We start from the raw sequence: 26,765 nt of genomic DNA on the forward strand, positions 1-26,765 counted from the left end.
GGCCAAAGGCCATGGAAACTCGGCCACATATGCTAATTTTTTTAATTTTTTTCTTTGTCCTGCTTCAACTTGCATTATTGATAATTTTTATGTATGCATCAGCATGCAGATGTGGATGTTCCAAGCAATACTCTGGAAGACGTCAACCCGGGTGCACAGGTGGTTTTTTGCACTGCATATGGCCGGGGAAACAACCGGATGTCCTTTTCGCAAAAGAATTTCAAGCCTTTTCCATTTCGTCATTGAGGTTGCCCACCAATGGAATGAATACAAAATTTAAAAGGCTAATTAATTCAAAAGATCACGCAGACGACGGTATCATCTATATAATTACTCAAAGTCTCGATCCCAATCGCTAATTTCACGGAATAATAGTCCAAAAAATCTTAAACCTATTGTACGCTGGCCAATTCAATTTTGAACATTTCAATTCGGCCAATTTAATTCCAAACCTTTTAAAGATATGCCGATGTAGTCATTCCGATCAATTTTAGCCGAAAATCGTTGACGTGGACGCCGGCCGTCCCACGTCAGACGGTCGGCGCTACCTGAACTTGCATGTCAGTAATTTCCAATAAAAAATTGACCGAAAAGATTACATTAACAAATGGTTAAAAATTTTATGACGAAATTAGCCGAATTGAAAGATTTAAAGCCGAATTGACCGACGCATGAAAGGTTTCGGAGACTTTTTTCGGACAATTTTCCACAAGTTAAAACATCATTCCTATCTTCTTTTGCATTGAGGAACAAGGTTGATCCCATTGCGTGTAGAAAATGCTCCTGAGACACGCGACAATCACGATGGACAGCTCGAAAGACGAAAGGACGTTGACCTTTGCCGTCGCCCGAGGAGGAGGGACCGATGTCCAATGGTGTTGTTATCTTTTTGTTGGAAGGATGTGAGTGGCTCATCATTGAGAGGGGAAAGTGGTAATTGGGTAATTATGGTGGTAATTGGGATTTTACTTTACCCGTCAACGCATTCTACATCATTTGTATCCAAATAAAGATCGTGGCAACTTCCATCTGCAAATGAATAAGAAGACAAACAAAAACCATGTACATACAAGTTGTGGCAATGTTTATCACTTACGATCCTATGTAAGGTATGTTTGTTTGAGCGAAAGAATTTCATACGAATCAGTTTTCTGGACTTTCACGTATTTGATTTGCTGAAAATGATCGATCAGTAGAAAATCAATTACGGTAAAAAAATATGCATACTTAAAGTTAGGAAAATCAATTCCCTAACCGTAAAAGGAGAAGACCCGAAAAAACATTTTCCGTTTTCACGAAATTTTTTCCGAAACAAACATACCCTTGTAATTGTTTCTCTTTTCTTTTTGAGATGAGATAGCCCATCTTAAGTTGGCGAACCATGGGCTGCTATAATATCCTACCAATCATTGTCGAGCACAGCTGCCACCACGTTGGTTGATGCTTCAACAGTTGCCATCAATAGCCTATAGTAGTAGTGGGTCACCCATCTAAAATTTGTGGCCAAAACTACCGTTGCCCACGTCGTTCTAGCCTTCGGATCATGTGTCTCTGACGAGAGCCCTACACAGTTCAAAAGATCACGAGCATTGGAACGGTGAGGATCACACAATAAAAGTACTTGTTTAGTATACTCTTCTCGGAGAAAGAAAAAGAGAGAGCGAAAGAAATTGTTCATGGACATGGCAAAGGATAGACGCTCATTTACTAAAATTCATTGAATAGTCTTCGATTAGAAACCTTTTCCTCCCAGAAAGCTACTCACTTTGAACAAGCAAAACCCACAGACTTAATCCCACCTACCTGTTGTTTTCAAGCGACTTGGTAAAGATGGAATAAGGGTATCCAGAATCCTAAGTTATTACACCTACCTGTTTTTTTTTTAAAACTAATTCCGCCACATCCTAACTCTATAAACATGAGGTGACCAAAAACAAAACCTCCATAAACACGAAGGCAATGACACGGTCGTCCTCCTACTTAAAGGATGTTACCTTCAGACCCACAAAACAAAAAGGATGTCCACCTCACACACGTTAACCAACATTAATTTATTATCATATATATAATGAAAAGAAATCAACATATCATAAAACTAATCATATAAATGGTAGTTTTAATTAAGGGTGTGTAAAATGGATCGTCCAAATCGGAAATTACTTAGATTGGATTGGATCAGATTGGCCGGTTTGGTCCATTTTTTGGGAATGTTGGTCCGGTTACCGGTTCCTAAAAGTGGCCGGTGACCGGGCGGTTCGATTCTCGATTCCAAAGGGGAACTGAATTGATCGGACCGGACGGACTTACTTTTTTTTTTTTTTCAAAAAAAATTAGTAAAATATGAACTAAACCTTAAGCGAATTTCATTGACATAAATTCATTGACAAAAATTAGTAAAATGTGAACTGAATTCTAAATGAACTTTGTCGGCATAAATTTATTGACAAAAATTAGTAAGATGTAAACTAAACCCTAAATGACTGGCTCATGATCCTAGAATCAACCGGTCCGATCTCTTGTTCCCAATTTTAAAAATTGACGACGAAATTAGAAATCGATCACCCCTAGTTTTAATATTAGATTAATAAAAAGATTACAAGATGATGGAAGAGAGATTTGCGCAGCAGAGGGGTGTACAAATGCAGGGGAAAGGGATCCGATCCTACAAATTGTAAATTCTACAATGTAAAAAGGCTCTGCCTCCTCCCAGCGAGAGGCGATGCAATTTATAATGCAAGTAATATTATTACAATGCAATCATGATTGTATTGATTCTTCCGTGTCATGATGACTTGGTTGACTCTTCTGCTTCTTGATGGGTTGCTTCACCTTTTGCTTCGTGATGGGTCATGATCTAAACTTCTCGTTGAATTTTATAAGCAGTGGCCACTGTAACAATATGATTTAAGGATGTTAATAATACTATTGTCAGCAACGCCGTCTATATCTCATTCGTAGATTGCATCAGGAGAATATTTATTTTGAATTCTATGGCTTCATTTTGCTTCGTGATGGGATGATCTAACTTCTCGTTGTTTTATAGGCGGCCCTTCCCCAAGGGTAGGAGTTAATCAATACTATTGTCAGAAGTTTCTTATCTCATTCGTATGCTCAGGTGATTTTTTACAAAAAAAAAACTGGGGCTGGAGGTGTGGCTCTAGAGTAATAAATCTGTTTATGAATGTTTCCACGTGATTTTATTTACTTCAGGATTGGATTCATTATCTGATTCGGTGATGGAAGATTTATCTAGAACGTTGACTTGATGTCGAGCATCATTCATGACTAAACCTTTTAATCTGGGGTATCTAGTATTGAGTGATTTTCTTAAAGATTATTTTTTCTTTTCTACGATTTTGGCAAATTCTTTGTTATATTTTGGGTTAATACCACGAAAAACCATAAACTAGTACATCCACGACAATTTTACCCCGAACTAATTCTTTGATCACCAAAAACTCTAAACTAGTACACTTGTGATAAATTTACCCTTAGTTTGTTTCCATTAAATTTTAATGTCAAATTACTTTGTTAAATGACACGCGATAGTTAATTGATATACCAATTTTATGTTTTACCCTCCATTGTTCACAGGTGTACCGGTTTATGATTTTTTGTTGTATTAATTCAGTTTAATGGAAACTAACGGATGGTAAATTTGTTACAAATGTACCAGTTTGGGATTTTTAGTGGTCAAAATATTAGTTTGGGGTAAATTTATCACATGTGTACCAGTTTGGGATTTTTTGTGGTAAAAAAAATAGTTTGGGGTAAAATTGTTACAGGTGTACTAGTTCGGGGTTTTTCGTGATATTAACCCTTATATTTTTCAGGGAACTCAAATGTTTTGAAGATCGGCGACTATTCTGGTATTGATGCAATTTGAGAAGATGAATGTCGAACATACAATTCTATTATATCTAATTGTTCCCCAATGGTACGAAGGTGTTGATTGTTAAATAATGTAGCCCTATTATTTTTATACTGTGCAGGGAATCAGTTTCACTTGTAACTCTAAGAAGAAGTGGTTACTATTTCACTATTATATATAATTGATAACAAACATTAATCTTGTCATCAAATCTATACACACACATACTTTAGGACTTCGGTTCTGTGATTAACAGTGTACCGTTTTATAATATACGTGTGACTAACAAACTAATACCGAAATTCCACCACCAAAATCCTCGACTCAAACATATAGTGTAACTATTTCAACTTGTACCAAAATCCCACTACAAAAAATCCCTTACCGATAACTCCATTGTCCCATTCGTCGGCTGCTGTAGAACCTGAAAAAGAAAAAAATCGAGATGAATGACACCAGCATGGATAATACAAATATTTTTTTTAAGCAAATCGAGCGTCCATTATGCACGTTCGTAAGCAAAACCAAGAATAAATTTATCCAAACTAATATATAGACATACACAAGATAAAAAAAAAATGAGTTAAATCGCTATAGTTTTTGGAAATTTCTTTCCTGTTCTGTTTTTTTTGGGGGGCTCTTAAGGCAATCGCAGTTCCACGAGATTAGGTCCGACCGACGTTCAGGCCCCCGCGTTTGCACCCCACCACTGCAAACACCACCTGCCCTGCAAATCTCTTCCTCCATTGTAGCCTTGCACTGACGAAAGCGCACGGCACCCATTACAGGTTCGTTCCTAGCGCATGCGAATGCCCGTGCTGGAGTTCAATTCGTTCTGTGTTCCGTCTTCGTTTGCGTTTATCGCTCTCTCTCTCTCTTTTCATATTCATGAGATAGCATCCTTGAAGTTCGACCGAGGGAACCGTTTCGTTTGGTTTCGTTTTCCGTTGGCGAGTTTGAATACATGGGAAGTCGAAACATTGGCGGGGCTAATTGGTTTGATTCGCGAGTTGGGTGGGCTGACGTCTTGGGTTCGTCAACTGCCGTGTAACTGTCACGCCCTCATGGTGTTCGAGGAAATGTCTCTATTGAGGGAACTGATTCGTTTGGTTTCGTTTATCGTTGGCGGAGTTGAATATAAGGGAAATCGAAGCATTGGCGCGGCTGATTGTGTGATTCGCGAGTTGGGTGGGCTGACGTCTTGGGTTCGTTAACTGCCGTGTAACTGTCACGCGGCCTTTGGTGTCCCCTCCAGTCAAGAATTGGGGCCTCACAATCACTAGTCAATATGCTTTTCTCTCATGCCTTTCTTCGTTCATGGTTCGATATTCTGGTGTCCTAGGCGTAGAGGAACCACACCAATCCTTCCGAACTTGGTGGTTAAACGCTACTGCGGTGACGATACTGTAGGGAAGGTCCTGCGGAAAAATAGCTCGACGCCAGGATGATAAAGCTTAACACCTCTCATGGTGTTCGAGGAAATGTCTACGAGACAACGAAGGAAGGTTTTGTGTTCTAAGGCGCGAGAAGTACAGGGTATCGTGCGCTTTTTACTGGCGGTGGGACATCAGTCTCTTAGAGTACGATGCTCAGGCGTGTCCTTTTGTACACGGGCATGCATCTTTTAGAGGTTGGATCAGCCACCATGTGTCCAATGATATACATGTTTTAGTTTTTTGTTTGGGCACGTTTGCATGTTGGTCGAGATCTGAATCAGGGGGTCTATGATAATCTTTTTGTTGTAAAATTGAGAATCCAATCTATGGTAGGAGAGTCGCACTGTTCGCATGTCGACACTAATGCTAGCATCAGTTTGACCTCATTGCCAGCAGACATTTTATACTTTTCTTTTTGTTTGATTGTAGTTCACTAAACATTCTTTCTGAAGACCCTAAAGGTTAGTTTTCCCTAGAAGATCGTCGACGTTAACTGTCCCAAGGCCTCAAAGATATACTGGTTGTGTATCTCCTTTTTCGTCTTCAAAGAGTAAGGTGTTACCATGTCAGCCTCCAGTGGTCAAGGGAAGTTAAGCCGGGATTGAATTTTACATGCTTCTTGAGGTTGGTTTTCCAAAGTTGATACAATTATCAGAGGGATATTATTGTTGAAGATGCCGATGTTATCATCAACACGGTTGCTGCTCCTGTCCTCGCCCTGCCAAAAGCTATCCTCTCTTTCTAGGGCTGCTTGCTTTCATGGGAGTGGACAATTGCTCCGTCATGTTGAACGTAACCAGGGACCCCTTACTCTTGCAAGCCTTGGTCCTAAGATTGAAACTGGTAAAACAAATAGGGGCAAAACTAACAGAATTAAGTATGAAACTTCTCCTAGAAAAGAAAAAATGGGTGAAGTGCAGCCTCTTTCTAGCAATAAATTCAAGACAGTTGCTACAAGAAAACCGCTCGAATTAGGACTGGGTCCATTTAATGCGAAATCATTTTCAGAGCTTGGCTTGCCGCCGTTATTGTTAGAAAGGTTGGAGGCTGTAGGATTTAAGGTTCCGACTGATGTTCAAGCTGCTGCAATTCCAACCATTCTTAAGAATCACGATGTTGTGATTCAGTCTTACACAGGTTCGGGAAAAACGTTGGCGTATCTCCTCCCCATACTTTCCGAAGTAGGTCCACTAAGGAGGAAATCTCCTGATTGCAAGGATGAGCATGGGAAGAAAATGGAGATAGATGCCGTTATCGTGGCTCCGTCTAGGGAGCTAGGAATGCAGATTGTGAGGGAGTTCGAGAAGCTCTTGGGACCTGCTGATAAGAAAGTTGTTCAACAGCTTGTGGGGGGTGCAAATCGTTCTAGGCAAGAAGAAGCTCTGAAGAAAAATAAGCCAGCTATTGTCGTCGGAACACCGGGGCGGATTGCGGAAATAAGTGCTGCCGGAAAGCTTCACACCCACAATTGTCGTTTCTTGGTCTTGGATGAAGTTGATGAGCTTCTTTCGTTTAACTTCCGGGAGGATATGCATCGGATATTGGAACATGTAGGGAGAAGATCCAGCACGGATGCACGAGGGCCTAAAGGTCCAATGGTAAGGCGGGCAGAACGTCAGACTATCCTGGTTTCTGCAACTGTGCCGTTTTCCGTTATAAGGGCCGCTAGGAGCTGGGGAAATGATCCGCTGCTTGTCCAAGCAGAAAAAGTCATGACGCTTGATTCTGCCCCAATGTCTGAACCTGTTAATCCGTCAAAGCCTTTGTTAAGTTCGAGTAAAACCTCAAATTTGCACGGCCAACCAGCTGTTACAAGTCTACCTCCCTCTTTGGAGCACTATCACTGTGTCACAAAGCTACAGCACAAGATTGACACGATGAGAAGATGCATCCATGCGCTCGATGCCAAGTCCGTGATCGCTTTCATGAACAACACTAAGCAGCTGAAAGATGCTGTTTTTAAGCTAGAGGCCCGTGGCATTGATGCTGCAGAGTTGCATGGCGATCTGGGTAAGCTTGTTAGATCAACAACTTTAAAGAAGTTCAAGAATGGCGATTTGCGTGTTCTGATGACAAATGAGCTTTCAGCGAGGGGTTTGGACGTAGCGGAATGCGATCTTGTAGTTAATCTGGACTTACCAACAGACTCCATTCACTATGCTCATCGTGCTGGCCGCACTGGGCGGCTTGGTAGGAAGGGTACTGTGGTTTCGATATGTGAGGAGCCTGAAGTATTCGTTGTCAAGAAACTGCAGAAGCAGCTCGGGGTTCAGATTCCTGCTTGTGAATTTATAGAGGGCAAGCTTGTCATGACAGGGGAGGAAGAGAGGACTTTGGAGCCCACAAGATAAGGGGCCTTTTTTGTTCTTTCTACTAGCTGTATCAGATAGTCTATTGGAAATTGCGATGGTTGACAGATCCCCCTCTTTTTGTCTACTAAAAGTCATGCACACCGTTTCATAGCAGTCTTGGATTGTGTTAGTTGAATGATATTATCTTCAAATGGAATTATAGGATGGATGGACTGCTGTTATGGCTAATTTACTAATAAGTCGTGATTCTACTTTGATAATTTTCTGAATACTACATGAGCAATCGACCGAGCGACAGCTTCAGTCCGACTGACAAAATTTGGGGTTATTTTCTTGCTAGTATGTAGTACTTATTACTAATTGGTGATTATATATGCTGAGGATCCCCTAGAATTGCTTAGAGCGTTGTAGATGCCTTTATAATGAATTGTCTACCAAAAAAAGAGTTGCTTCAAGAGGTCAGACCTCAATTCATCCACGAGCATACTATTCTGTTCCATCAAACGCAACACGCATGCACATACCAAAAAGCATCACCAAATAATTCTCTTACAAAGCTTGTAACCTGACAATAGAGCACAGACCAGGAAGACTGCAAAAGACATGCTAATGGATATTACAGATGGCGTCCAGAGGGGTGTCGCCCTTTTTGGCTGTTGAATTGCTTGTATCCCCACTGAAGAACTCGAAATGAGAAGGTAAGCCACCAACTGCATCATGCGGTAAGATGTCGGCCTTAATATTGCCATACGGTAACAAAGAAATGCAGGTTTCTTGACGGAGAGAAGCAATAGTAAGAAACTGACTCAGAACTGTCGACAAATGTCCCTTACCTGATCAAGGATGAAGCTAAGGTAGTCCGAGAACCTGTCTGAGATTAGAATCCCTCTATAGGAAATATCACAGACACCTTTGAAAAGCTGAAAAGCTGAGTAGACGAAAGCCACAACGGTTACAATGAAGCAATACCTGCCAGGAAGCAACAGGGGGAAAATAAATTGTGAGCATCGAATGGCCTTCTGTGCATGAAAAGAAGTGAAGTGCAGGCTCAGCAATAGGTTGTGCTACGAACTAACTACGGACTCTTTCCATACAAGTTTCGTAGCCCTTTTGAGGCTTTTAAATTGCATAAGAGATGAATACATTGAGAGAGTTCTTCTTACATCAATTCAGGGTGCTGACTGAAGCTGGATGCAGATTGACCTCTCTTCTTTGGCGGGGTTGTCAGCGCGAGAGCTGAGATGAAGGACAGAATTAGCGCCATGAACCGGAGGAAGAGACTAGAGAGTTGGATCGACGGCGCCGCACTCCACCGGTTAGAGGCGACCTCGAACGAGAACGGTGAAGGCGTCGGGAGGTGCTGGGCGAAAGTAGCGGGAGATGTGCCGTCCATTGTTGGAGAAGCAATCACCATGTCATCCTTCGAAGAGAGCTCTTGATGGATTGATTCCTTTCAACTGCTCCTTTCTTGAAATGAAGGTTCCTCAAACTTCAACCGAGATGTTGAGGGTGGGGCCCTCTGGACCATAGGGTTGACTTAATATGAGGTTCAAATTAGCATCAGTGTGTCCTTATCTCAGTGTAATAGCTAAGAATTTCCTTAGAATTTCGAAGAAAGCACCTTCAGAAGTCCAAGCTCCATTAATATCTGTCACATGCAAAAATCTCTCCGCGTCTTCTGAGAAAAAATTGGTTCTTTCGGACACCCGATGTTGTCAGTCAATTTTGGTTAAAGTCTTGTTTCATCTGTGCATGCTGTGGAGGAGATAATAGATCTTTTACGTCCACCAATTACAGGAAGATGAGGCAGGTGACACCCAAGGAAACATGCTTTACGTCAACTATTTTTTATTGACTAGTCATGCTTTTTTATTACAGTACTAATAAAAGAACAGCACACTTGCTGTTAGCAATCAATAAGCAAGTAACAAAAGGAGGGCGTGACCATCTGTCAGCTGACTCATCTGATACTAGAATGTGTTCAATTTGGGATTAATTAAATGTCATCATAATGAGCACGAAACTTTGAAGTGCATCACACGCCAAATATGTTAACGAGTTTGTTGTGTTCAGCGGCTGCGCAAGTAACAGCTAGAAAGCGAAAATCATATTCTTTCTCGGGGTATATTCAATTTTGTTTTTAATTTCGAGGTAAGAGAGAAGACTCGTAATCTTTGCAATCGAAAATGAAGAGAAAATTATAAATTCCATGTAAACATATCAAATTCAAAAAGTGATTTGGTCCTAACTCCGATTCAAGTGTTCTTTGCCAACATTCAATTCACCTCTTTGGTGATCCCTAAAGATGTAAAATGGCTAAGTGGTATATCCCCAGCTGTAAATTGTTCAAGGGTTGGACTGATAGCCCCATGGATTGTTGCTTGCCCAGTTCCATTGGTCCCGGCACATTTCCTCCACACCATACTTGGCCCTGAAAAGAGGAGATGAAAAATCGGCAGTCAGAATATATTCTTCAATTTATCGATCTATCTACATCTTAAACATTACTCAGTTAATCAGGAAAAAGCAATTTCTATGAATTTTCTATTATGGAGGCAATCCTGACAGAAAATTTTTTGTATCGTCGAGACTAGGATCCAAAAGGAAACGGAACAATATGACCAATTCCCTAGTCTATGGCTACCAATTTTAGCACCTCGACAGCATGACAAACCAACATAGGAAATTTTAATTGTCAATTCATCTTGAAAATCCCTGAAAATTGTATTTGTCTAAGACCACCTGCCTCATAAGTGGTGGAACTTACAATCGCGTAAACCAAAAAGAAATGGAAGAACTTGATCTATAAGTTTGTAAACAGCTATACCAAAGAAAGAGTAGAGCATGACCAACAGGAACTATTTACTCGTGGAGCATAGGCGGTTAGTATCTTTTGGTAAAGGATTCTTAGATGAATAGCAATAAATTACTTATCGAGAGTATTGAAGAGGAAATGACTGTCAGCCATAAAATATTACAAGTAATATTAGCACAAGAAGTTTCTAATGAAACAGATCGTCAATAATTATTTGCATGATCGAGCAAATCACATGAATCCATCTTTAAGTGACCATATGAAAAGGGAAACAAGAGAGATCGAGTCGATGAATGCTGAAAAAACGGATAGGATATAGGACATACTTCCAGCCAAGTTCTTTTTCTGCTTTCTCAGTGGAGGCGAAAACCTCCGTAGCGTCTCCTGGTCTCCTTGGACACAGTTTAATGGGAATTTTCTGTAAGCAAACAGGAAAATGTCAACGAGTAAGAACCTAGAAGCATCTATAAAAATAGATCCTAGAGGAAGCTTACCTTGCCAGAGGCCTTCTCAAATGCTGCAACCATTTCAAGGACTGAAGTACCACATCCAGTCCCCAAGTTGTATGCAGTACAACCTATGAAAATAATCGAGAGTATTACCTTTCTATTGGACGACACGATGTTAAACTATTGATCTACAAGAATAAACCAAAAAGAACATCTAAAGATCACCTATGTCTTCTGTGGTAAAAAGCTTCCTCAGAGCTGCAATGTGACCATCTGCCAAGTCCATGACATGGATGTAGTCTCTGATCTGTTGATTAAAAGCAAGTTACTTTGGCATGAGTAGGTGCGTGCTTAACAAGAACTATGAAATTAGGTCAATAATTCGTTGAAGATGAATAATAGACTGAGAAGAGATCTTCACGTACTGCACTGCCATCCCTTGTCGGATAATCATGACCATACACATTAAGTTCAGGCAGTCTGCCTACGGACACCTGTTGGATGTAAGGCATGAGATTGTTTGGAATGCCCTTAGGGTCTTCGCCTATTCTGCCGCTCTCATGAGCCCCGACTGGGTTGAAGTATCTTAACAATATAATTCTCCATTCAGGTTCGGCCTTTTGAATGTCCCGAGCAATTTCTTCAAGGAAAAGCTATTGAGAAGTGCATGAAAGGGGTCAAGAAATAGAAGCCATATTCAGCATGCAGAAAACAAAATTATACCGGCACAAAAAGGACAAATAAGTCAGACCAAAAGAGCACACCTTTGTCCTCCCATAAGGATTCATGGCCATCAATTGAAAATCCTCAACACAAGGTATCTTTTCAGGTTGACCATACACAGTTGCAGAAGATGAGAAAACCATCTGTAGCCCCCAAGAACATTACTGTTATATGAGAGCTGAGGGGAGGATATAGCAGATAAAAAATTATTCTCTTCTAGTGACAACACTAGAACAGGGAGACAATGATTTCTTCATTGTAAAAGACTGGAAAATGCTATGTAAGTAAGCAAACTCAGCTAAAGGCATGGACCGAAAGCTAAAAAAAATAATTTATTCAAAGCTATTCTCGATCAACTATCCTATCACACTATATGAAAGCTTTCATATCTCAAAAAGAAGGATTAATCTATGCATGCGCTTTATGAGATCATAAAGACATGAAACAAGAGTGGATCTTATACATTGAGCAGTGGCATTGCCCGTCTAAGTTTCATGCTGGCCAACTTTTCTTGATGATAGGTAAAATGCCAACGAACATGCAGTTCATATCTGTTCTGCATGGGGCTTTTCAGGCACGGTCGGCAATTTATTTGCTTCTTGTAATTATAGGCATTGTCTTTCCGTATGTCAAAGCAAGCAGCTGAAACAACAATAACAAGTATTCATATGCTAACGAAGTCAAACATACCTTCTTACAGTTGTACTTTGCCATGATCTCGTACAGATTAATAGTCCCAATCAAATTGTTGTCAAAATATCTTCGAGGATTGGCTACACTTTCCCCAACAGCTTTTAGCCCCGCAAAGTGGATCACAGCATCAAAGCTGTTTCATTGAAAAAATAATAATGAAGGAAGGACGTAATCACCCTGAATTTACAGAGAACCAACGAGGCCATTGGACAAGGACAAAGATAAGAGCAAGGATCAAGGACGGTGTACATACTTCGTTTGAGAAAATAGATCCTCCAAATCCTGCTTATTTCTGAGATCACCCTGCAATAAGCTCTAGACCATCAACAAGCAAAACGGGTACGAACAATGTGAGCTCTATAAAGTCCACTCCACCATATTGTGGACCTCATAAGCTTAAACTGAACGAATAGTAAATTCACTTACATCCACACCAATTAATTCCCCAATTCCAATGAAGTAACTAGAACAGACAGACAGAATTTACGCTACATAGCATTGATAGGCAGTCGGGAAAAAAGTTTTCACCTGTCACTTTGACTCATCTTCTTCAACCTCTGTTCTAATTCCAGACAACATGATCCTCAGTGAAACACAAGACCAAACGCCAGAAACTTCAAATTCCACTCAATCCCCACATTTTCTTTCTCGAACAGACGAACAAACAAACACCCAGTTCACCAAACCTTGAAACAGAAACAAAATTCAAGAATGAAAGTACCAAGTGGAATTCGAGTTTCTCGGAGAGCTCAGGACCCACGAGCTCTCGAACCCGATCGACGGCCTCGGGGACAGAGTTGTCGAGATTGTCGATGACGGAGACCCCGAACCCATCTTTCAGGAGCTGAACCACGGTGTGGGTGCCGATGAAACCAGCCCCACCGGTCACAAGAACGGTCTTTCCCGGCGAACCCATTTCACCAATTCGGCGAAAGTTTTGGTTTTTTTCCTTCACCGAAGCAGGGGAGACATCAACAGTGAGCAACATGCGCGTCCCTTTTAAAAACTAGAGAGAGAAAGTGGGAGGTGACGAGAGGTTTGAGCAAAATCAAGGAAACAAATTTTGCGGGTGTTGTGTTGGGGATAAGTACAAAACGCATGTCAGAGAGAGAGAGAGCGAGACAGACAGAAACAGAGGATCCATTGCGATCAAGGTTACGGCTTTTTGTTTCCTTCTTGTTGTAATCGGGTTAGCCGGAGGATGAATCTATTCGCGCGCTTTTTCTATTTTTGGTTCTTCCCTTGCAATTATATTTTCCTTGCTTTCTTTCTTTACCCCTTTTCCTGGATTCGTGTAATTTGGCCGAAAAGAGAAGTGTTTTCAAGGTAATTTCTGATCTGCAAGTGATAAGTGGGACAAGTGTAACTGACGATGATGTTTTATCATTATCCAATGAAGGGTCATCATCACTTTTTTTTTTTTTCCAAATATAAAAATTAGGGCATCCAAATTTTTTATTTATTTATCAGACTAATATGATACAACTGTTTTTCTACCATATAATCGTTACCGTAAACATTCGGATTCATGAAATGCGTAAATATTATAATTTAAAACATGAACCCGATCACCCGTTTTGTCGGATGACGACACGATCATAAAAATATTCGTTTTTTGTTGCTATTTCTAATAGGTTTTTATAATTTTTAAGTTATCCCAGGTTTATCCCAAATTCAATGATCCATTTCGAATCCATGCCATCCATATTTAGGACGAAAAGCCGCAAAAGATTCTTAAAATCTGCTTCTCATGTAATGATCAGGCAATAGAAGAAATAAAATGAACATCAACCTCGGATGTCAATAAATAAAAATTAAGGAGTTGGTGTGTAAAATCAAGGAGTATACTATATCAAAGTTGCCCACAAGAGATTGGTGCAACATCCGCGCAACGATATGCCACAGGAATCCCTCGAAGTGATGACGATTCTCATTTTTCCAAAAGAAAAGAAAAGCGTTAGCTTTGTGAATATTTAATTAAACTGTAGTTAAATTACTCTTAGGAAGGAGAGAAAAAAAGTAGTATTTTGATTTATCTAATATACGTGTATATATTATATAACATACTTCATTTTTTTTTCCAGAACTTGACGTATCCAATTAATCTCCACGATATTTGCATATCACAAGTGCACGAATGAGGTTATGCCGTCTGCATTCAATTCAAACGCCCAACCAATAAGTGGATATTTCAGGATTTCGCTATACTTGTTTTCATTCCCATGTGCGGCATAATAAATCACCTTTGGATGATGCCAATAGAGGATGGCTTCGATTGAAAAGTACGAAGGAGTTCAATGATAAAAAAAAAATTGGAAGGCTCAAGCTCAACCACGGAATTAATGATGACGACGACAGCTTCTTCATTGGGGAGCGTCCTAGGACAAAGCAAGTGATGTTTTTGATGGTGGGTGTTGGCTGCAGAATTGCATTCTTTGCACCTGATACTTCCATGATTTTGTCGACTAAAAAGCACGCTTTTGGTTTCATTCCAGTTAGTTGCAGTTCTCCTAATTCCCCCCCTTAATTTCCTTTTCAACTTTAGAAACAGAGGACAAATGGCAGATACCATCCATCTCTTCAGTGAAAGGAACTGTGAAAAAAAAATGTTCTGTTCACCATTGATGAGGTTCCACCGAGATCTCCCGCTTTTCAAGGAGGGGTATTGAGCTGACAGCAACACCGTGGACGAGCATGAGAGCAAGAAGGACCCACCCGCACATGGGGTTAGGTAACGAGTATGAAAAGGATGACATGCTTCATTTACTTGATACTGCTATAGACAGACATTGTTTTCTGAGGAGAAAAAAGTTTGGATGTGCTCGATTTATTCCGTGTTGCTGCAGCATATAGATGGAGAATTTCATTTGTCCCGTGAATGCTTGCTTTTAGGTGCTTCCTTAGGAAGCTGGCTTCATCAATGGAGGAAGCTGGGCTGAGAAGCGCTATGCCCTTGGAAAAATGATTAGCTTGATGCTGGACCACATTGCTAATGGGGTCGCGCCTGAGGAGTGTAGTGTAAGAAAACAGAGACTTTAAAAGAAATATGTCCCAACTCCAACACCCTTCATTTCTAGGAATTTGTGGCTAGGCTTGGCCAACCTTTGATGTGCCAAGTTGGCCTCTTGAGGTACCCGAGGCAAGAGTTGTCCAACCACACCCAAATGATGGGTAGCGTCTCATGAGCTTGTCGGCCTATCGAGCCCATGAACAAGTTGAATGTGTACCAACATAGAACAAGGGAAACCGTGATAGACAATCAAGAAAATTACATCTCACAGGAAACAAACCATGGAATCGAAGTCATAATGCCAAAGAATGGGCCTAAAGAACTGTGAAAGCAAGATTTTCCTACTTTTTATTCCTTACAGAGCTGAGCTGTCATCAATTACAAAATGCCAGTACATGCAATCTTGAAGTTATAGCAGTAGAGAGGGAATTCTTTTTGTATGTACTTGTTTTCAATTGAAGTAACACAGCCACATTATACACACAGCTGTGCCATTGTCATCCCCGAGAGTCAGACTAACAGGAAACAAGTTCATGGAGCAAAGTAAGCTACAAAGATGCAGATGAAGATACTATCAGCGATATAGCTATCTTCTTGTGTAGGCCCCGTCCTGGAGCTTGTTGACATAATAGAAATGCTTGGTACAGATGAAACATCATTGATTTGCTCACTCATCTCCAGGTAATGCGCTGTTGGCATAAACCCCACGTTCAGGGAACAACCATATCCATTTCCATGTTGAAGGCATGCTCTAGGCATTTCTCTAGACATTTAGCAGCAGTGGAAATTCTAGCATTATGAAAATTCGATAGAAGACCTTGTTCCACACGCAGAAAATCCACACTACCACCGTCCTTCTCCTGAGAATTTGAAACCATCGATGCTGGCGTGCTAGCAGAGCCCGAGAAAGAAGCATCGCCCAATTTTTTTGAGTGTCGCCTCCTAATGATGGAAGGAGTATGCTTGTAGGTCATTGCCAAGTTCCTCAAAATCAACTCTGGACTCCAACTTTTGACACTAACGCTGCTCACCAAGTTAGGGGGAGTGGAAAGGTAACATAAACTCCTTGATGGACTATTTTGATTTTCTACACCTGTGAAACCATTATTTGCAACCAAAGTGACCGGATCTCTCGGCTGAAGTGCTGACAATAACATATCCGCAATGTTTTTTCTCTTATCAGCTCCAGTGAAGTCCATATCTGTGGATTTCGAGAAATTCGAACAAAAATATCCGGGATCATCACTGAATTTTGTACTAGTAGCACCTACTCTTATCCTTTTAGGTGATTCAAAACTATGGGAGGCAACAGAAAGATCAACTTTGACAGGACTAGGAGTTAACTCAACAGTTAAAGATGCGCCCATGCTTGAAGGAGCAGCTAGTGAGGAAATTGAAATATTAGAATCGCTATCAGCATCTTGAGAAAAACCAGTGGCCACATGAAATGGATTGGCAGTCGGACACGCTATGCTATTTGCCCCTGCTGTTGAATGCGAAGTAGTTGATATCCAACAATCTTCTGCTTCTGAATCCATCGTAGCACCACGAGAATATTCAAGAGTGAAGTTGGTGAAACAAGTTCTATTCAAGTCCAAATGCATTCTTTGATCAACAGAAGTGATTTCATCCAGACTTTGTCGCTCCAACTTAACCATCGAGCAATCTGCCTTAAGCCCTGGACAGCAAAATTCAGAGCTAGCATCAGACATTTCCATTATACAGCCGGTTGACCATGAACCTGATCTCTTCTTCATTGAGCAATTCCAATGGTTCTTAATTGCATTGTCCGTCCTGCCAGCGTGAAAACATATCAATACCTCGTAAAGGCATGCATAAAATTAACTGAACAATTCAAGATAGGGAAGGGGAGGGGGTATTCATCAGATCCTGATGTTCCAGTAGGCACTAGATAAGTGTAGATACTGGGCGAAAAAGGCAAAACAATGGCCACATCAAAAGGACCAAGAACGAATGCAGTGAAACTCTGGCCAACAGCCGAGACGAGAGCAAAACAAGGACTAGTTATATTACTTGTATCATCAGAACTCGAGTAGATCAGGATTATCAAGCTTCTAACCAGATGCATTTTAAACACCATTTAAGGGTTATGAAAGTAACACCAAAAAAATTACCCAACCATTTGATTTTTGTCATCTCAAAGTAGTCTTTCCTTTTCTTTTAAAGCGAGTGGTTAAAACAACATTATGGGGGGCCATCCACTGGTAAATCATTGGTCGACTATATGTACCTTCCAGGAAGAATTTTTGCTATTTGTGCCCACTTGTTACCATAAACATGGTGGCAGTGAGCGAGAATGGATTCCTCTTCTGCTGTCCAGGCAACCTTCTTTACTGAAGGATCGAGATGATTAGTCCACCTAAAGATAGAATCAGCAGCTCCTTAGTCACTAATACTCTATAATAAAAATACTAACTTAAGTATAATTAATTAAGAACAATAATTACATATTTACATCTTTCAATAAAGAGTCTCAATCTGGTAAGGAAAACTAAACTGAAATTAAGGTGATAGTTTACCTTTCTCGGCACTGCTTGCCTATGCGACCAGGAACGGTTTTTGCAATGAGCGACCATTTGCAGCCGTATCTCTTAACCAAATTGATTAAAAGATCATCTTCCTGAAATAAAAAAGAGGAAGCAAATCATTTTGCTTTCTCTGACAATATACAGTATCATATCGAGCACAGATATTTGACATTACCCCCTTTGTCCAAGATCCTTTAATAAGACGAGGATTTAGAACCTTCTGCCAGCGATGCAAGCACTGGCAATCTGTCTTACCAGGGACACATGCAGCTGGTAACACACGAAAACAATCAAAGCATCAGCCTTTTGCCGAGCGCAAACTAATGTATATGGAATGGAACCACCGCATCATTTACTTCACACATCTACATGTGTCAACCATATTACTGAAAAAAAATCTTGTAGTTATTTTGAGGTAATAGATTCCTGAACAAGGAATCTCCCATTAGCACGGCAGGAGTTCACAGACTTGGCTGAATTTGTTGAAGCTATCATGCTTAATGACACCATCATATTACGCTCAATCTAGTTCTACTGATGGTAGGCCAATTACAAATCTCTTGATGGTCCTGCTCCACCAAAATAAAGAACTAGCAATTCTTTGTGCAAAAAATCGAGTAATTCTTGAGGGAGATGGAGGAAAGAGTCACACTGACCTATTGTCTTCCAATTCTTGCCATTGAACTTTTGCACCGCTGCAATAAGAAGTCTGTCCTGTTCACATCAAATTGTAATGTAGCTGGATTTAGAAAGCTTCAGAACTCTCCTAGAGAGAAAACGTTACAGGGCAATAAACAGTTGACGGTAAAAATTCTCAGAAAGAAGTATGTTCTGCTCTCATATGAAGGTTGGAGGGAATTAAACCCTTCACAGTAACAACAGAGTAGCCTAATCTTTTTGAATATGCACAATTGGTCCCACCGTAAGCTTTATGTGCCTAATTGGTCAATCACCTATAGTGAAAGGCTTTAGACTCAAAATATCTTAACATACTGAAGAATCGAAATGTAGCTGTTCAAAAACTAACCTCTTCCTTTGTCCATCTTCCTCTTGTTGAACGCCTAATTGGACCACTTGCCCTCCTAAAGTCAAATCAAATGCCGCATTAAAAGGGAACATCAAGCGCAATCCATTCAAGATATGGAAAAGTAGTTCATCTGTTATGCTTCTGAACAAACAACTTATGTGCCCATGTTGTTGAATAATGGGCTATATCAAGCTGATGCAAATAAGTCACAAGCATGCACCTCAGTTTTTTATTGCATGCTGATTTTAGATATTAATGTCGAATTAACTTAATCATAACTGCAGTCAGAAGGTTTTGAACTTGCTACATTACTGAATGATTGCCAAAACAAGAGGTAGGAGCGACACAAGGCCTTGGACCTTAAAAAGCAGAGTAAAACATCGAAATGTACCATAAAGTGGACGGTGATTTCTTCGGATACGAGTTGCAGCCGCCATTAGAAAACGAAGGGCTCCCCACCACATCGTATTCCTCCTTAACTCTCACCATGCTAACCTAAAAAGGCACGACGGAGTAAATCAGCATGAGATCAGGACAAATGACAAGTCAAAGGAAACAAGAACTAACGAAGAACTAATCACGCGAAATCACCCAAGTTTCGCAAGAGCACAAAATCAGCGCCAATGCAAATAGAAGATTACAATTCAGTCCAAGTGATCATCTTTCCCCGAGCACTTCGACACGCATCAACCCTCCAAGGCCTTGCCACTAACATCTACTGCTTTAACTAACACACACAGATTTATTCCACTCACGACAGCGAACCTTACGAACTCGACAACGAAGATACTAAGGATCCCGTGGAAGCGACAGCGACAGGATTCTACCAATCGCTCGACTTAAGGAACAAGACCCAACAGAGAAAAACCCAAATCGCAAACACGTCAACTTCCTCCTGCTCTCGCCTCCACATCGTCGTGGCGAAACGAAAAACGCGCGAAACGGAGCCGAGCATTACCCCAAAAACCAAAAAGAAAACACACACACACACACACACAAAAAAAACCGCAACACGTTCGTGGCGAAACACGAAGACGAACCTCGGAGAGGAGAAAAACCTCGGGGTTTCCGAGAACGGGACTGCGACCGACAGTGGGAACGCCAAACAAAGTAGCTAGAGACTGTCGCTAAAGATGGGGGATGCGTGATCGCAGAGAGCGCTGAGAAAGCCCATGTATATATACGCAGAGGAGGGTCTGGAGTTAGCGGGAGAAAATCGGAGGCGTTGGGGTGTTCAAAAACCCGATCTTTCATCGGCTTCTCTGCGAAGCTTTGTGCCAGCAAGAGAGAGAGAGACAGAGAGTAGAAGCTTGCGCGAGACGCTGAGGACGAAGAGGAAGAAGGAAAGAGAGCGAAAGCACACGAGAGTTGCAGCCGCCGCCGACGTGGAGGAAAACGATTATTATTATTAAACCTTTTGCCATACGCTGATGTCAAATTTTTTTTTTTTACTTTTGATTTATTAAATACAATCCTTATGTTATTTCTAGATATTATTAAACACGATTGTTCGTATGATCAAATAACAATTCCGACGTTAAATATTTAATGTTAAGTTTTTGAATTTCCTTCTTTTTTGTGCGTTCTTTTTCTATCCCCTTAATGATAAAATTTGATGGATTGAAAGGCAATGTATGCGAATTATAATGAGATGAACAAATTACTTAAGGCTTCACATAACCTCCTTAGGCGAGTCTATTTTCACCTGTCATCTGCGGTCGAGCCTCAGCAACGATCTCGTTTTCGGCCAATTAAGACGAGCATCATCTCCAACACATTTCCTCAATCTAGACTAGATGCTCGTTTGGTTCAACTTTGTAAATGAAACTTTGGGGAATGCAAATACCTTTAGGTTAAAGCCCCTTAGGGAAATGCAAATGGCGTTTGGTAAAAAATCTTTTGTAAAGCTATTTTGGTTCAAGTAGTGTTTGAAATTTTTTTTTTGCAAAGGGCTTTGGGAATTTTCTTTTTTATTAAAAAAAAAACTTACCCTACCTTTCGCTAAAGCTAGCGAAGGCCTATGGCCGCCGGCGAACTAGATTTGGCGCCGGCGGCCGTCGCCCGAGGTCGGGCAACCCCCAGCGAGCCAGATCTATTGCCGGTGGCCGTCACTCGAGGCTAGGCGACCCTCGACGAGGGTCACATGACCCAGTCCGGCGGCGCCTGAGCAGTCGTGCAACCTCAGGCGGGCGTCACCTGGGTCATGCGACCTCGTTGGCCCGATCCGGCGCTGGCCGCCCTCGCGCAAAAGATGAACAGTAATAAGAGAGGCAAAACCGGAATAAAACCAGAATAAGTGAGGGTAGTTTGGAGGCAAAAAAGTTGATTTCGGCATTTGCCAAATGTTGAAGGCCCAAAGCTGGTTCAGACTAGCTTTGAGCATTCCCAATGCTGACTTTTGGCCGAAAGCCCATTGGGAATGCTTTTCAAACGGTTTAACATTTCCCCAAAGGGTTTTCGAGGTCGAAAACCCCTTGGGAACGATGAACCAAACTTGGCAAGGCGAACTCCGATGGAGCCCGACTGATTGGAACCAAAGGCGAAAAACGTTTTTTAACGTGAAATCTTGACTACTAGAAGAACCCGATTTCAATGACTAAAGATTTGAATTCATTTGCCTTATGGGAAAAAGGAAAATTTACTCAAAAAATTAAGGGAAAAGACCACCAAAAACCCCAAACTTTGCCGCATGTGACACATTTACCTTGAACTTTTTTTTGTGACACCAAAAACCCAAAACTATGTTATTTGTGACACATTTACCCCATTGTACTTTAGTCCATGGGCATTTTCGTCTTTTTTGCATTTTCTTTTTTTTTTCCTTTCCGGCGAGGGTGGCCCTTACCGGCGTCGGGCGAGGGCGGCCCTTGCTGGATCGGGCGAGGGCGGCCCTCGCCCGGGCGAGCGAGGGCGGCCCTCACCCGACTCGAGCGGGGCGACCTCGCCCGACGCCGGCGAGGGTCGCCCTCGCCCGAGTCCCGGCAAGGCCGCCTCGCTCGCCCAGCGAGGCGACCCTTGCCGGCGCCGAGCGAGGGTGGCCTCGCCCGGGCAAGCGAGGCGGCCCTCGCCCGACTCAGCGAGGGCAACCTCGCCGGGCGTCTGGCGAGGCCGCCTTCACTCGCCCAGCGAGGCGACCTCGCCCAACTCAGCGAGGGCGACCGACGCCGGCGAGGGTCGCCTAACCCGGCGAGCGAGGCCGCCCTCGCTCGCCCAGCGAGCGAGGGTGCCTCGCCGAGGCGACCTCGCCCGACGCCGGCGGATAGCGGCTCGCGCCGTATCCGGCGAGGGCTGCTCTCGTCGTATCCGGCGAGGGCCACCCTCGCTCGACGCCGGTGAGGGCCGCCCTCGCCCGACGTCGGCGAGGGTGGCCCTCGCCGGAAAGGAAAAAAAAAAAAAGAAAAAGCAAAAAAGACGAAAATGCCCATGAACTAAAGTACATTGAGGTAAATGTGTCACAAATAGCATAGTTTGGGATTTTTTGGTGTCACAAAAAAAAGCTCAGGGTAAATGTGTCACAAGTAGTAAAGTTTGGGATTTTTGGTGGTTTTTTCCCAAAAATTAAATAGATAAATAGAAACAATCTTAGATTTAGACTTGTTTGATAACTCAATTAATTTTTAAAAATTAATATCTTCAATACTTAATAAAAGTAAGCACGTTTGCTAATCATAACTAGTTTTGACTTCAAAGATTCAATTAAGTATATTAAAATTCACTTAATTCACAGAGTAAGAATGCAGTTTCTTAATTCAAACAATAAAAAAAGGCATCCAAATGGCAATCATAGTCGGGCCTATTACATTACCAAAAGCGTAAAACTTGCCAATAATTTCATAATTCCGTATTTGGTAAGAAAAAATATCATTCGAAAAATATTCTATTTTCACTTTGAGCATGGTGAATTAAAATATAATACTAAATTTTCAACAATTAATTTTCAGTTTTACCAAACAGGCCCGAGTTTTTGCGGAAGCAAACGGTGGCGTTGGTGTCTTGCCTTTCATGGTCAGGTGTTTTCTTATTATGGACTTTTATCCGCGATGCAAGCAACCAATATAAAGAGTTGTTATTCCAAAAATAAGCATGTGTATATATAAATTAGGAAAAATACCACAAAAAATCCCAAACTATGTCACTTGTGATAAATTTATCCTGAACTTTTTTTTGTAATACGAAAAATCCCAAACTATGCCACCTGTGATAAATTTACCCTGAACTTTTTTTTGTGACACGAAAAACCCCAAGCTATGCCACTTGTAATACATTTACCCCACAATACTTTGGCCCATGGGCATTTTCGTCTTTTTCTGTTTTTTTTTCCTTTTTTTTTGCTTTTCTTCTCCGGCGAGGGCTGCCCTCGCCCGCCTTGGGCAAGGGCGACCCTCGCCGGCGTCGGGCGAGGGCGACGCTCGCTAGATCCGGCGAGGGTCGCCCTCGCCTGGGCGGGCTAGGGCAGCCCTCACCGGAGAAGAAAAGAAAAAAAAACGAAAAAAAAAACAGAAAAAGACGAAAATGCCCATGGGCCAAAGTATTGTGGGGTAAATGTGTCATATGTGGCATAATTTGGGATTTTTCGTGTCACAAAAAAAAAATTCAGGGTAAATTTGTCACAGGTGGCATAATTTGGGGTTTTTCGTGTCACAAAAAAAATTTAGGGTAAATTTATCATAAGTGTTATAGTTTAGAATTTTTTATGGTATTTTTCCTATAAATTAATAGGTAAAAATATTTAATTGGGTAAAAAAGTATCACACGAACGGCTTGCAATAGTTTCATTTGACTTGACCCCCAGATAGGACGTCCTAACAAAGAGTTAGGTACGATGGCATTCATCATTGCCATTATCTCACCGGGCCAAAAGGCCTAGTTCCTTGGCCGTTTTGAGGACCTTTCGAGAGCGGATTTTCGTCCGACACGATTGCCGCATGAAAAACGAAGGAAAATATCTCATCCGTTGAGCATAGAGTCTTATGAAAATATGTGAAGAGTTACGACTCATTATAATCCGATATCTATCTCTCGGTAAATTGTAAGTGTGCCCATCGTTTCTTATTATTAGAGTTGTCGAAATGGGTTGAAGACCCATTTATTAACCCATATATGATATGTTGGGTCATACGTGGGTTAGCCAAATTTTGCTAAATGGGTTGATACGAATTTGAGTAATAAAGTCCAATAAAATGCGAGTTTTTAATGGGTCTAAAGCCCAACCCACTTGCAATCCTTCTTTACTTGTCTTTGGTTTCAGGTTGGGGATTTCAAGTGAGGCAGCTTATTTTCTGGTTTTATCTTCTGCTTTAGAAAATCGTGATAATTAGTATATGATTTTACTTGTTAATATTTATTGACTTATCGATTTTAAGAGATGTCGAATACTTCATTGTGAAACTCGAAAATTTGCAGTAAAGAAAAGTTGCAAACAAGTCGATAATCTTATTTGAAACCTTGTAAAACTACTATAAATTCTATTGTTTACACACTACATGCATAGCATAAAAGCTCTATTTTTAAATATCTGTGTGATTTAGTAATGTGAGTTGGGTATGGGTCGGGTCGGGTATGTGTTGCTGAATTTGCATTGCCTATAAATAGGTCGATTTGGGTCGGATCATTTTTTTATCAGATCCAATGCACTCATTTGACGGCCTCTTGTCATACTGTAATTACGTGGTGTCTTGAGTAGACCCAATGACTGGGGCGGGCTGAATTTGAGCTTTGCCAAACAAAACACCAAAGCAGAAAAGGCTTGGTGGCCTAGACCGATCAATCACAAGTCCACAATTAGGTCCAATTCTGTCTCGGGCACCAAATTAAAGCCCATGCACACATCACGTACGTACAATAATTTAGTGATTATAGTTTAATATGTTATATGTCGGATGGTATGCAGCCGAAGGTGACTTTATAACAAAGTTTCTCGATCGGCTTATAACCCAACACGAACAATTTTTATTTATCTACTCTTAGGTACGAGAATTATCCCCCGGGATTTACCCTACTATAAAAAAATTAAGAAAAGAAAAGAAAAGAAAAAAGAAAACAATCCGAAAGAGAAAGAGAGAAAATAAGTGCAAAAGCTCCCGTGCTAATTATTGAACCAACATAATGGGCTCATCATGCATGGCCAGGTGCTTATTTGTGATGTCGCGAGTTGAATTCATGTGTGTTAAAATATTCCAGATCGTTTCTTTACAGAGTTTATATGCTCTTTATATACATGTAATCTCTCTCTATTTATCCGCTTAAACTTTGAAATTGACTTTTTAACTGTACACGCATTGATTCCTCAGGGATAATCCTATCAGATGCCGATGCTCTCAACAACTTTTGTTCAGCTTTCAATTCAAATCGCTTTCCTAGGATAAGGTTCTCCTCTATATGATAGAATGAAGCCGTTCTATCTTTTGGGGCGTAAGCATGTGGTTGGACATGGACCACATTCAAGTTAATGCTTCTTCACATGTATCGGACATGACATCCAGCGAGACTTGTGGTCTTGTCTAAAGTCCTTGTAGTTCACACACTTGTTTCCTAGAACACAAAATTAAGGGTGTAAAAGAAAACATATTGGAAAAAAAATCCGATTATCCAAATCGAATCAGCGAATTCCTTAATTCCTTCCGTGCATTGAATGGATTTGGGATAATGTCATCAGCTAGCGGTCTTTACACTCTTATTCGAAATTAAAAATCTTGTTCTCTTTTTTTACTCAAAGTGGATCCTATACCCTTGAGAAAATGTTCATCGTTCTTCTTTTTCACCGTTCTAGTGATGGATATTGCGGACGCGAATTCATGTCATTAGTTATGCCATTGTGATTAGGATGTTCATTCCACAATACATTTTCAAGTCAGACTTTGGTGGTACAAGGATAGTAAGGGAAAAAGGACAAATGGTCCATGAACTTTGATCCAATGTGCAATATGATCCATGAAATTTTAATTGTAATGTAGTCCTTGAACTTTAACCCAATGACAATTCAGTCCACAAACTTTTGGTACATGTTCAATTTAGCTCCTAGATTATACAAAAATATTTAATGTTGTCCTTTTATTAATTCAAGTGTAAGGATAGCATTGAACATTTTCACAGTGTTCAAGGACTAGATTGAACATAAACTAAAAGTCTAGGGATCATATTGAACAAATTAAAAGTTTAGGGAAGACATTGTATATCGAAATAAAGTTCATAAACCATATTGAACAAATAAAAAATTTAGGGACAATATTGCATTTTGGGTCAAAGTTCATTGACTACTCGTGCCATTATCCTGTATTCTTAACAAAAGTTTCTTCATCCGATATGCGCGGCCAAAGGTGACTTTGCTAACAAAGCTTCTTCATCGACTTTAAACCTAACACGAAAACAATTTTTTTTTATCTAACTCTTAGGTAATTCCCATAGAGGAAGAAAAAGATACTCTAGAGCATGAAAAGACTTAAAACTATAAGGGAAAAGAAACAGGGGAAGAACCCTCGAGAGGTGGGACTCCTCAATGTCACCTCCCGTATTCCCTCTCTCTCGGGAAATATTCCCTCTCTCTCGGGAAAATAAAGATAAAGAGAGAATTAGGGGGACTCAGGTGGTGAAGACAAACACAACGTCAGTTTAAGCTGGTTATTGCCGAGTAGGCAGATATAGTAACCTCCCATGCTTGGGGTGATGAGGTGGTGTTTCGACACCTGCCGAGTCGACCTATGCTTCATATGATGTCTTCTCAACTAACTTGTCGGCCCAGTTCCTTGCTTGAGAAGATACTGTGCGAAGACACGAAAACAGTTGTTTTTTATCTAACTCTTAGGTACAAGAACTATCCCCCGGGATTCAACCGAATATCCAAAGGAAAAACCAAAGAAAGAAAGAAAGAAAAAGAGAAAGAA

General features: G+C 41.0%; 4 protein-coding genes across 6 annotated transcripts; 1 reads left to right on the forward strand and 3 right to left on the reverse strand.

Annotated features, from left to right (window-relative positions):
- Positions 1 to 4,497: 4,497 nt before the first annotated feature.
- LOC115692498 (DEAD-box ATP-dependent RNA helicase 47, mitochondrial) lies at positions 4,498 to 7,847 on the forward strand. Of its 2 annotated transcripts, none has more exons than XM_030619360.2 (2): positions 4,498 to 4,659; positions 5,737 to 7,847. In XM_030619360.2, the coding sequence occupies exon 2, from the start codon at positions 5,982 to 5,984 to the stop codon at positions 7,656 to 7,658; it is 1,677 nt and encodes a 558-aa protein (XP_030475220.1). In that variant the 5' UTR covers positions 4,498 to 4,659; positions 5,737 to 5,981; the 3' UTR covers positions 7,659 to 7,847. The 2 variants fall into 2 exon arrangements, with proteins under 2 accessions (XP_030475220.1, XP_056174261.1); XM_056318286.1 differs by lacking the exon at positions 4,498 to 4,659 and adding an exon at positions 5,348 to 5,501.
- Positions 7,848 to 8,012: 165 nt separating this feature from the next.
- LOC115692507 (CASP-like protein 4A4) lies at positions 8,013 to 9,666 on the reverse strand. Its single transcript, XM_056318287.1, has 3 exons — positions 8,783 to 9,666; positions 8,453 to 8,588; positions 8,013 to 8,329 (listed from the first exon to the last, which is right to left on the reverse strand). The coding sequence occupies exons 1-3, from the start codon at positions 9,031 to 9,033 to the stop codon at positions 8,153 to 8,155; spliced, it is 564 nt and encodes a 187-aa protein (XP_056174262.1). The 5' UTR covers positions 9,034 to 9,666; the 3' UTR covers positions 8,013 to 8,152.
- Positions 9,667 to 9,792: 126 nt separating this feature from the next.
- On the reverse strand, positions 9,793 to 13,519 carry LOC115692501 (bifunctional UDP-glucose 4-epimerase and UDP-xylose 4-epimerase 1). Its single transcript, XM_030619366.2, has 9 exons — positions 13,021 to 13,519; positions 12,553 to 12,602; positions 12,297 to 12,432; positions 11,648 to 11,749; positions 11,309 to 11,536; positions 11,109 to 11,190; positions 10,929 to 11,011; positions 10,761 to 10,852; positions 9,793 to 10,050 (listed from the first exon to the last, which is right to left on the reverse strand). Exons 1-9 carry the CDS (start codon positions 13,285 to 13,287, stop codon positions 9,966 to 9,968), a joined length of 1,125 nt encoding a protein of 374 aa, XP_030475226.1. The 5' UTR covers positions 13,288 to 13,519; the 3' UTR covers positions 9,793 to 9,965.
- Positions 13,520 to 15,632: 2,113 nt separating this feature from the next.
- On the reverse strand, positions 15,633 to 19,990 carry LOC115692500 (transcription factor MYB3R-2-like). 2 transcript variants are annotated; one of them, XM_030619363.2, is made up of 8 exons: positions 19,926 to 19,990; positions 19,277 to 19,380; positions 18,886 to 18,940; positions 18,515 to 18,572; positions 18,034 to 18,128; positions 17,850 to 17,950; positions 17,561 to 17,689; positions 15,633 to 17,103 (listed from the first exon to the last, which is right to left on the reverse strand). In XM_030619363.2, exons 2-8 carry the CDS (start codon positions 19,372 to 19,374, stop codon positions 16,020 to 16,022), a joined length of 1,620 nt encoding a protein of 539 aa, XP_030475223.2. In that variant the 5' UTR covers positions 19,375 to 19,380; positions 19,926 to 19,990; the 3' UTR covers positions 15,633 to 16,019. The 2 variants fall into 2 exon arrangements, with proteins under 2 accessions (XP_030475223.2, XP_056174130.1); XM_056318155.1 differs by lacking the exon at positions 19,926 to 19,990 and adding an exon at positions 19,527 to 19,816.
- Between the last annotated feature and the right edge of the window lie 6,775 nt (positions 19,991 to 26,765).

This window comes from Syzygium oleosum, unplaced genomic scaffold, assembly GCF_021117445.2.
Source record: "Syzygium oleosum isolate NSW1041296 unplaced genomic scaffold, Sole_v2.1 Sole_v2.15, whole genome shotgun sequence".
Classification (NCBI taxonomy): domain Eukaryota; kingdom Viridiplantae; phylum Streptophyta; class Magnoliopsida; order Myrtales; family Myrtaceae; genus Syzygium; species Syzygium oleosum.

Excerpts from the sequence above, each read along its gene's own strand:
- LOC115692498 (XM_030619360.2), top strand. The coding sequence starts at position 5,982 with ATGCCGATGTTATCATCAACACGGTTGCTGCTCCTGTCCTCGCCCTGC.
- LOC115692507 (XM_056318287.1), bottom strand. The coding sequence starts at position 9,033 with ATGGTGATTGCTTCTCCAACAATGGACGGCACATCTCCCGCTACTTTC. Across the intron at positions 8,589-8,782 it reads AGTCAGCACCCTGAATTGAT|GTATTGCTTCATTGTAACCG; the intron begins GTAAGAAGAACT and ends GCTTCCTGGCAG. Across the intron at positions 8,330-8,452 it reads TTAGCTTCATCCTTGATCAG|TTGGTGGCTTACCTTCTCAT; the intron begins GTAAGGGACATT and ends CGCATGATGCAG.
- LOC115692501 (XM_030619366.2), bottom strand. The coding sequence starts at position 13,287 with ATGTTGCTCACTGTTGATGTCTCCCCTGCTTCGGTGAAGGAAAAAAAC. Across the intron at positions 11,191-11,308 it reads CGACAAGGGATGGCAGTGCA|ATCAGAGACTACATCCATGT; the intron begins GTACGTGAAGAT and ends TTTAATCAACAG. Across the intron at positions 10,051-10,760 it reads GAAAAAGAACTTGGCTGGAA|GGCCAAGTATGGTGTGGAGG; the intron begins GTATGTCCTATA and ends TCCTCTTTTCAG.
- LOC115692500 (XM_030619363.2), bottom strand. The coding sequence starts at position 19,374 with ATGGTGAGAGTTAAGGAGGAATACGATGTGGTGGGGAGCCCTTCGTTT. Across the intron at positions 18,941-19,276 it reads AAATCACCGTCCACTTTATG|GAGGGCAAGTGGTCCAATTA; the intron begins GTACATTTCGAT and ends ATTTGACTTTAG. Across the intron at positions 17,690-17,849 it reads GGCAAGCAGTGCCGAGAAAG|GTGGACTAATCATCTCGATC; the intron begins GTAAACTATCAC and ends TTCTATCTTTAG.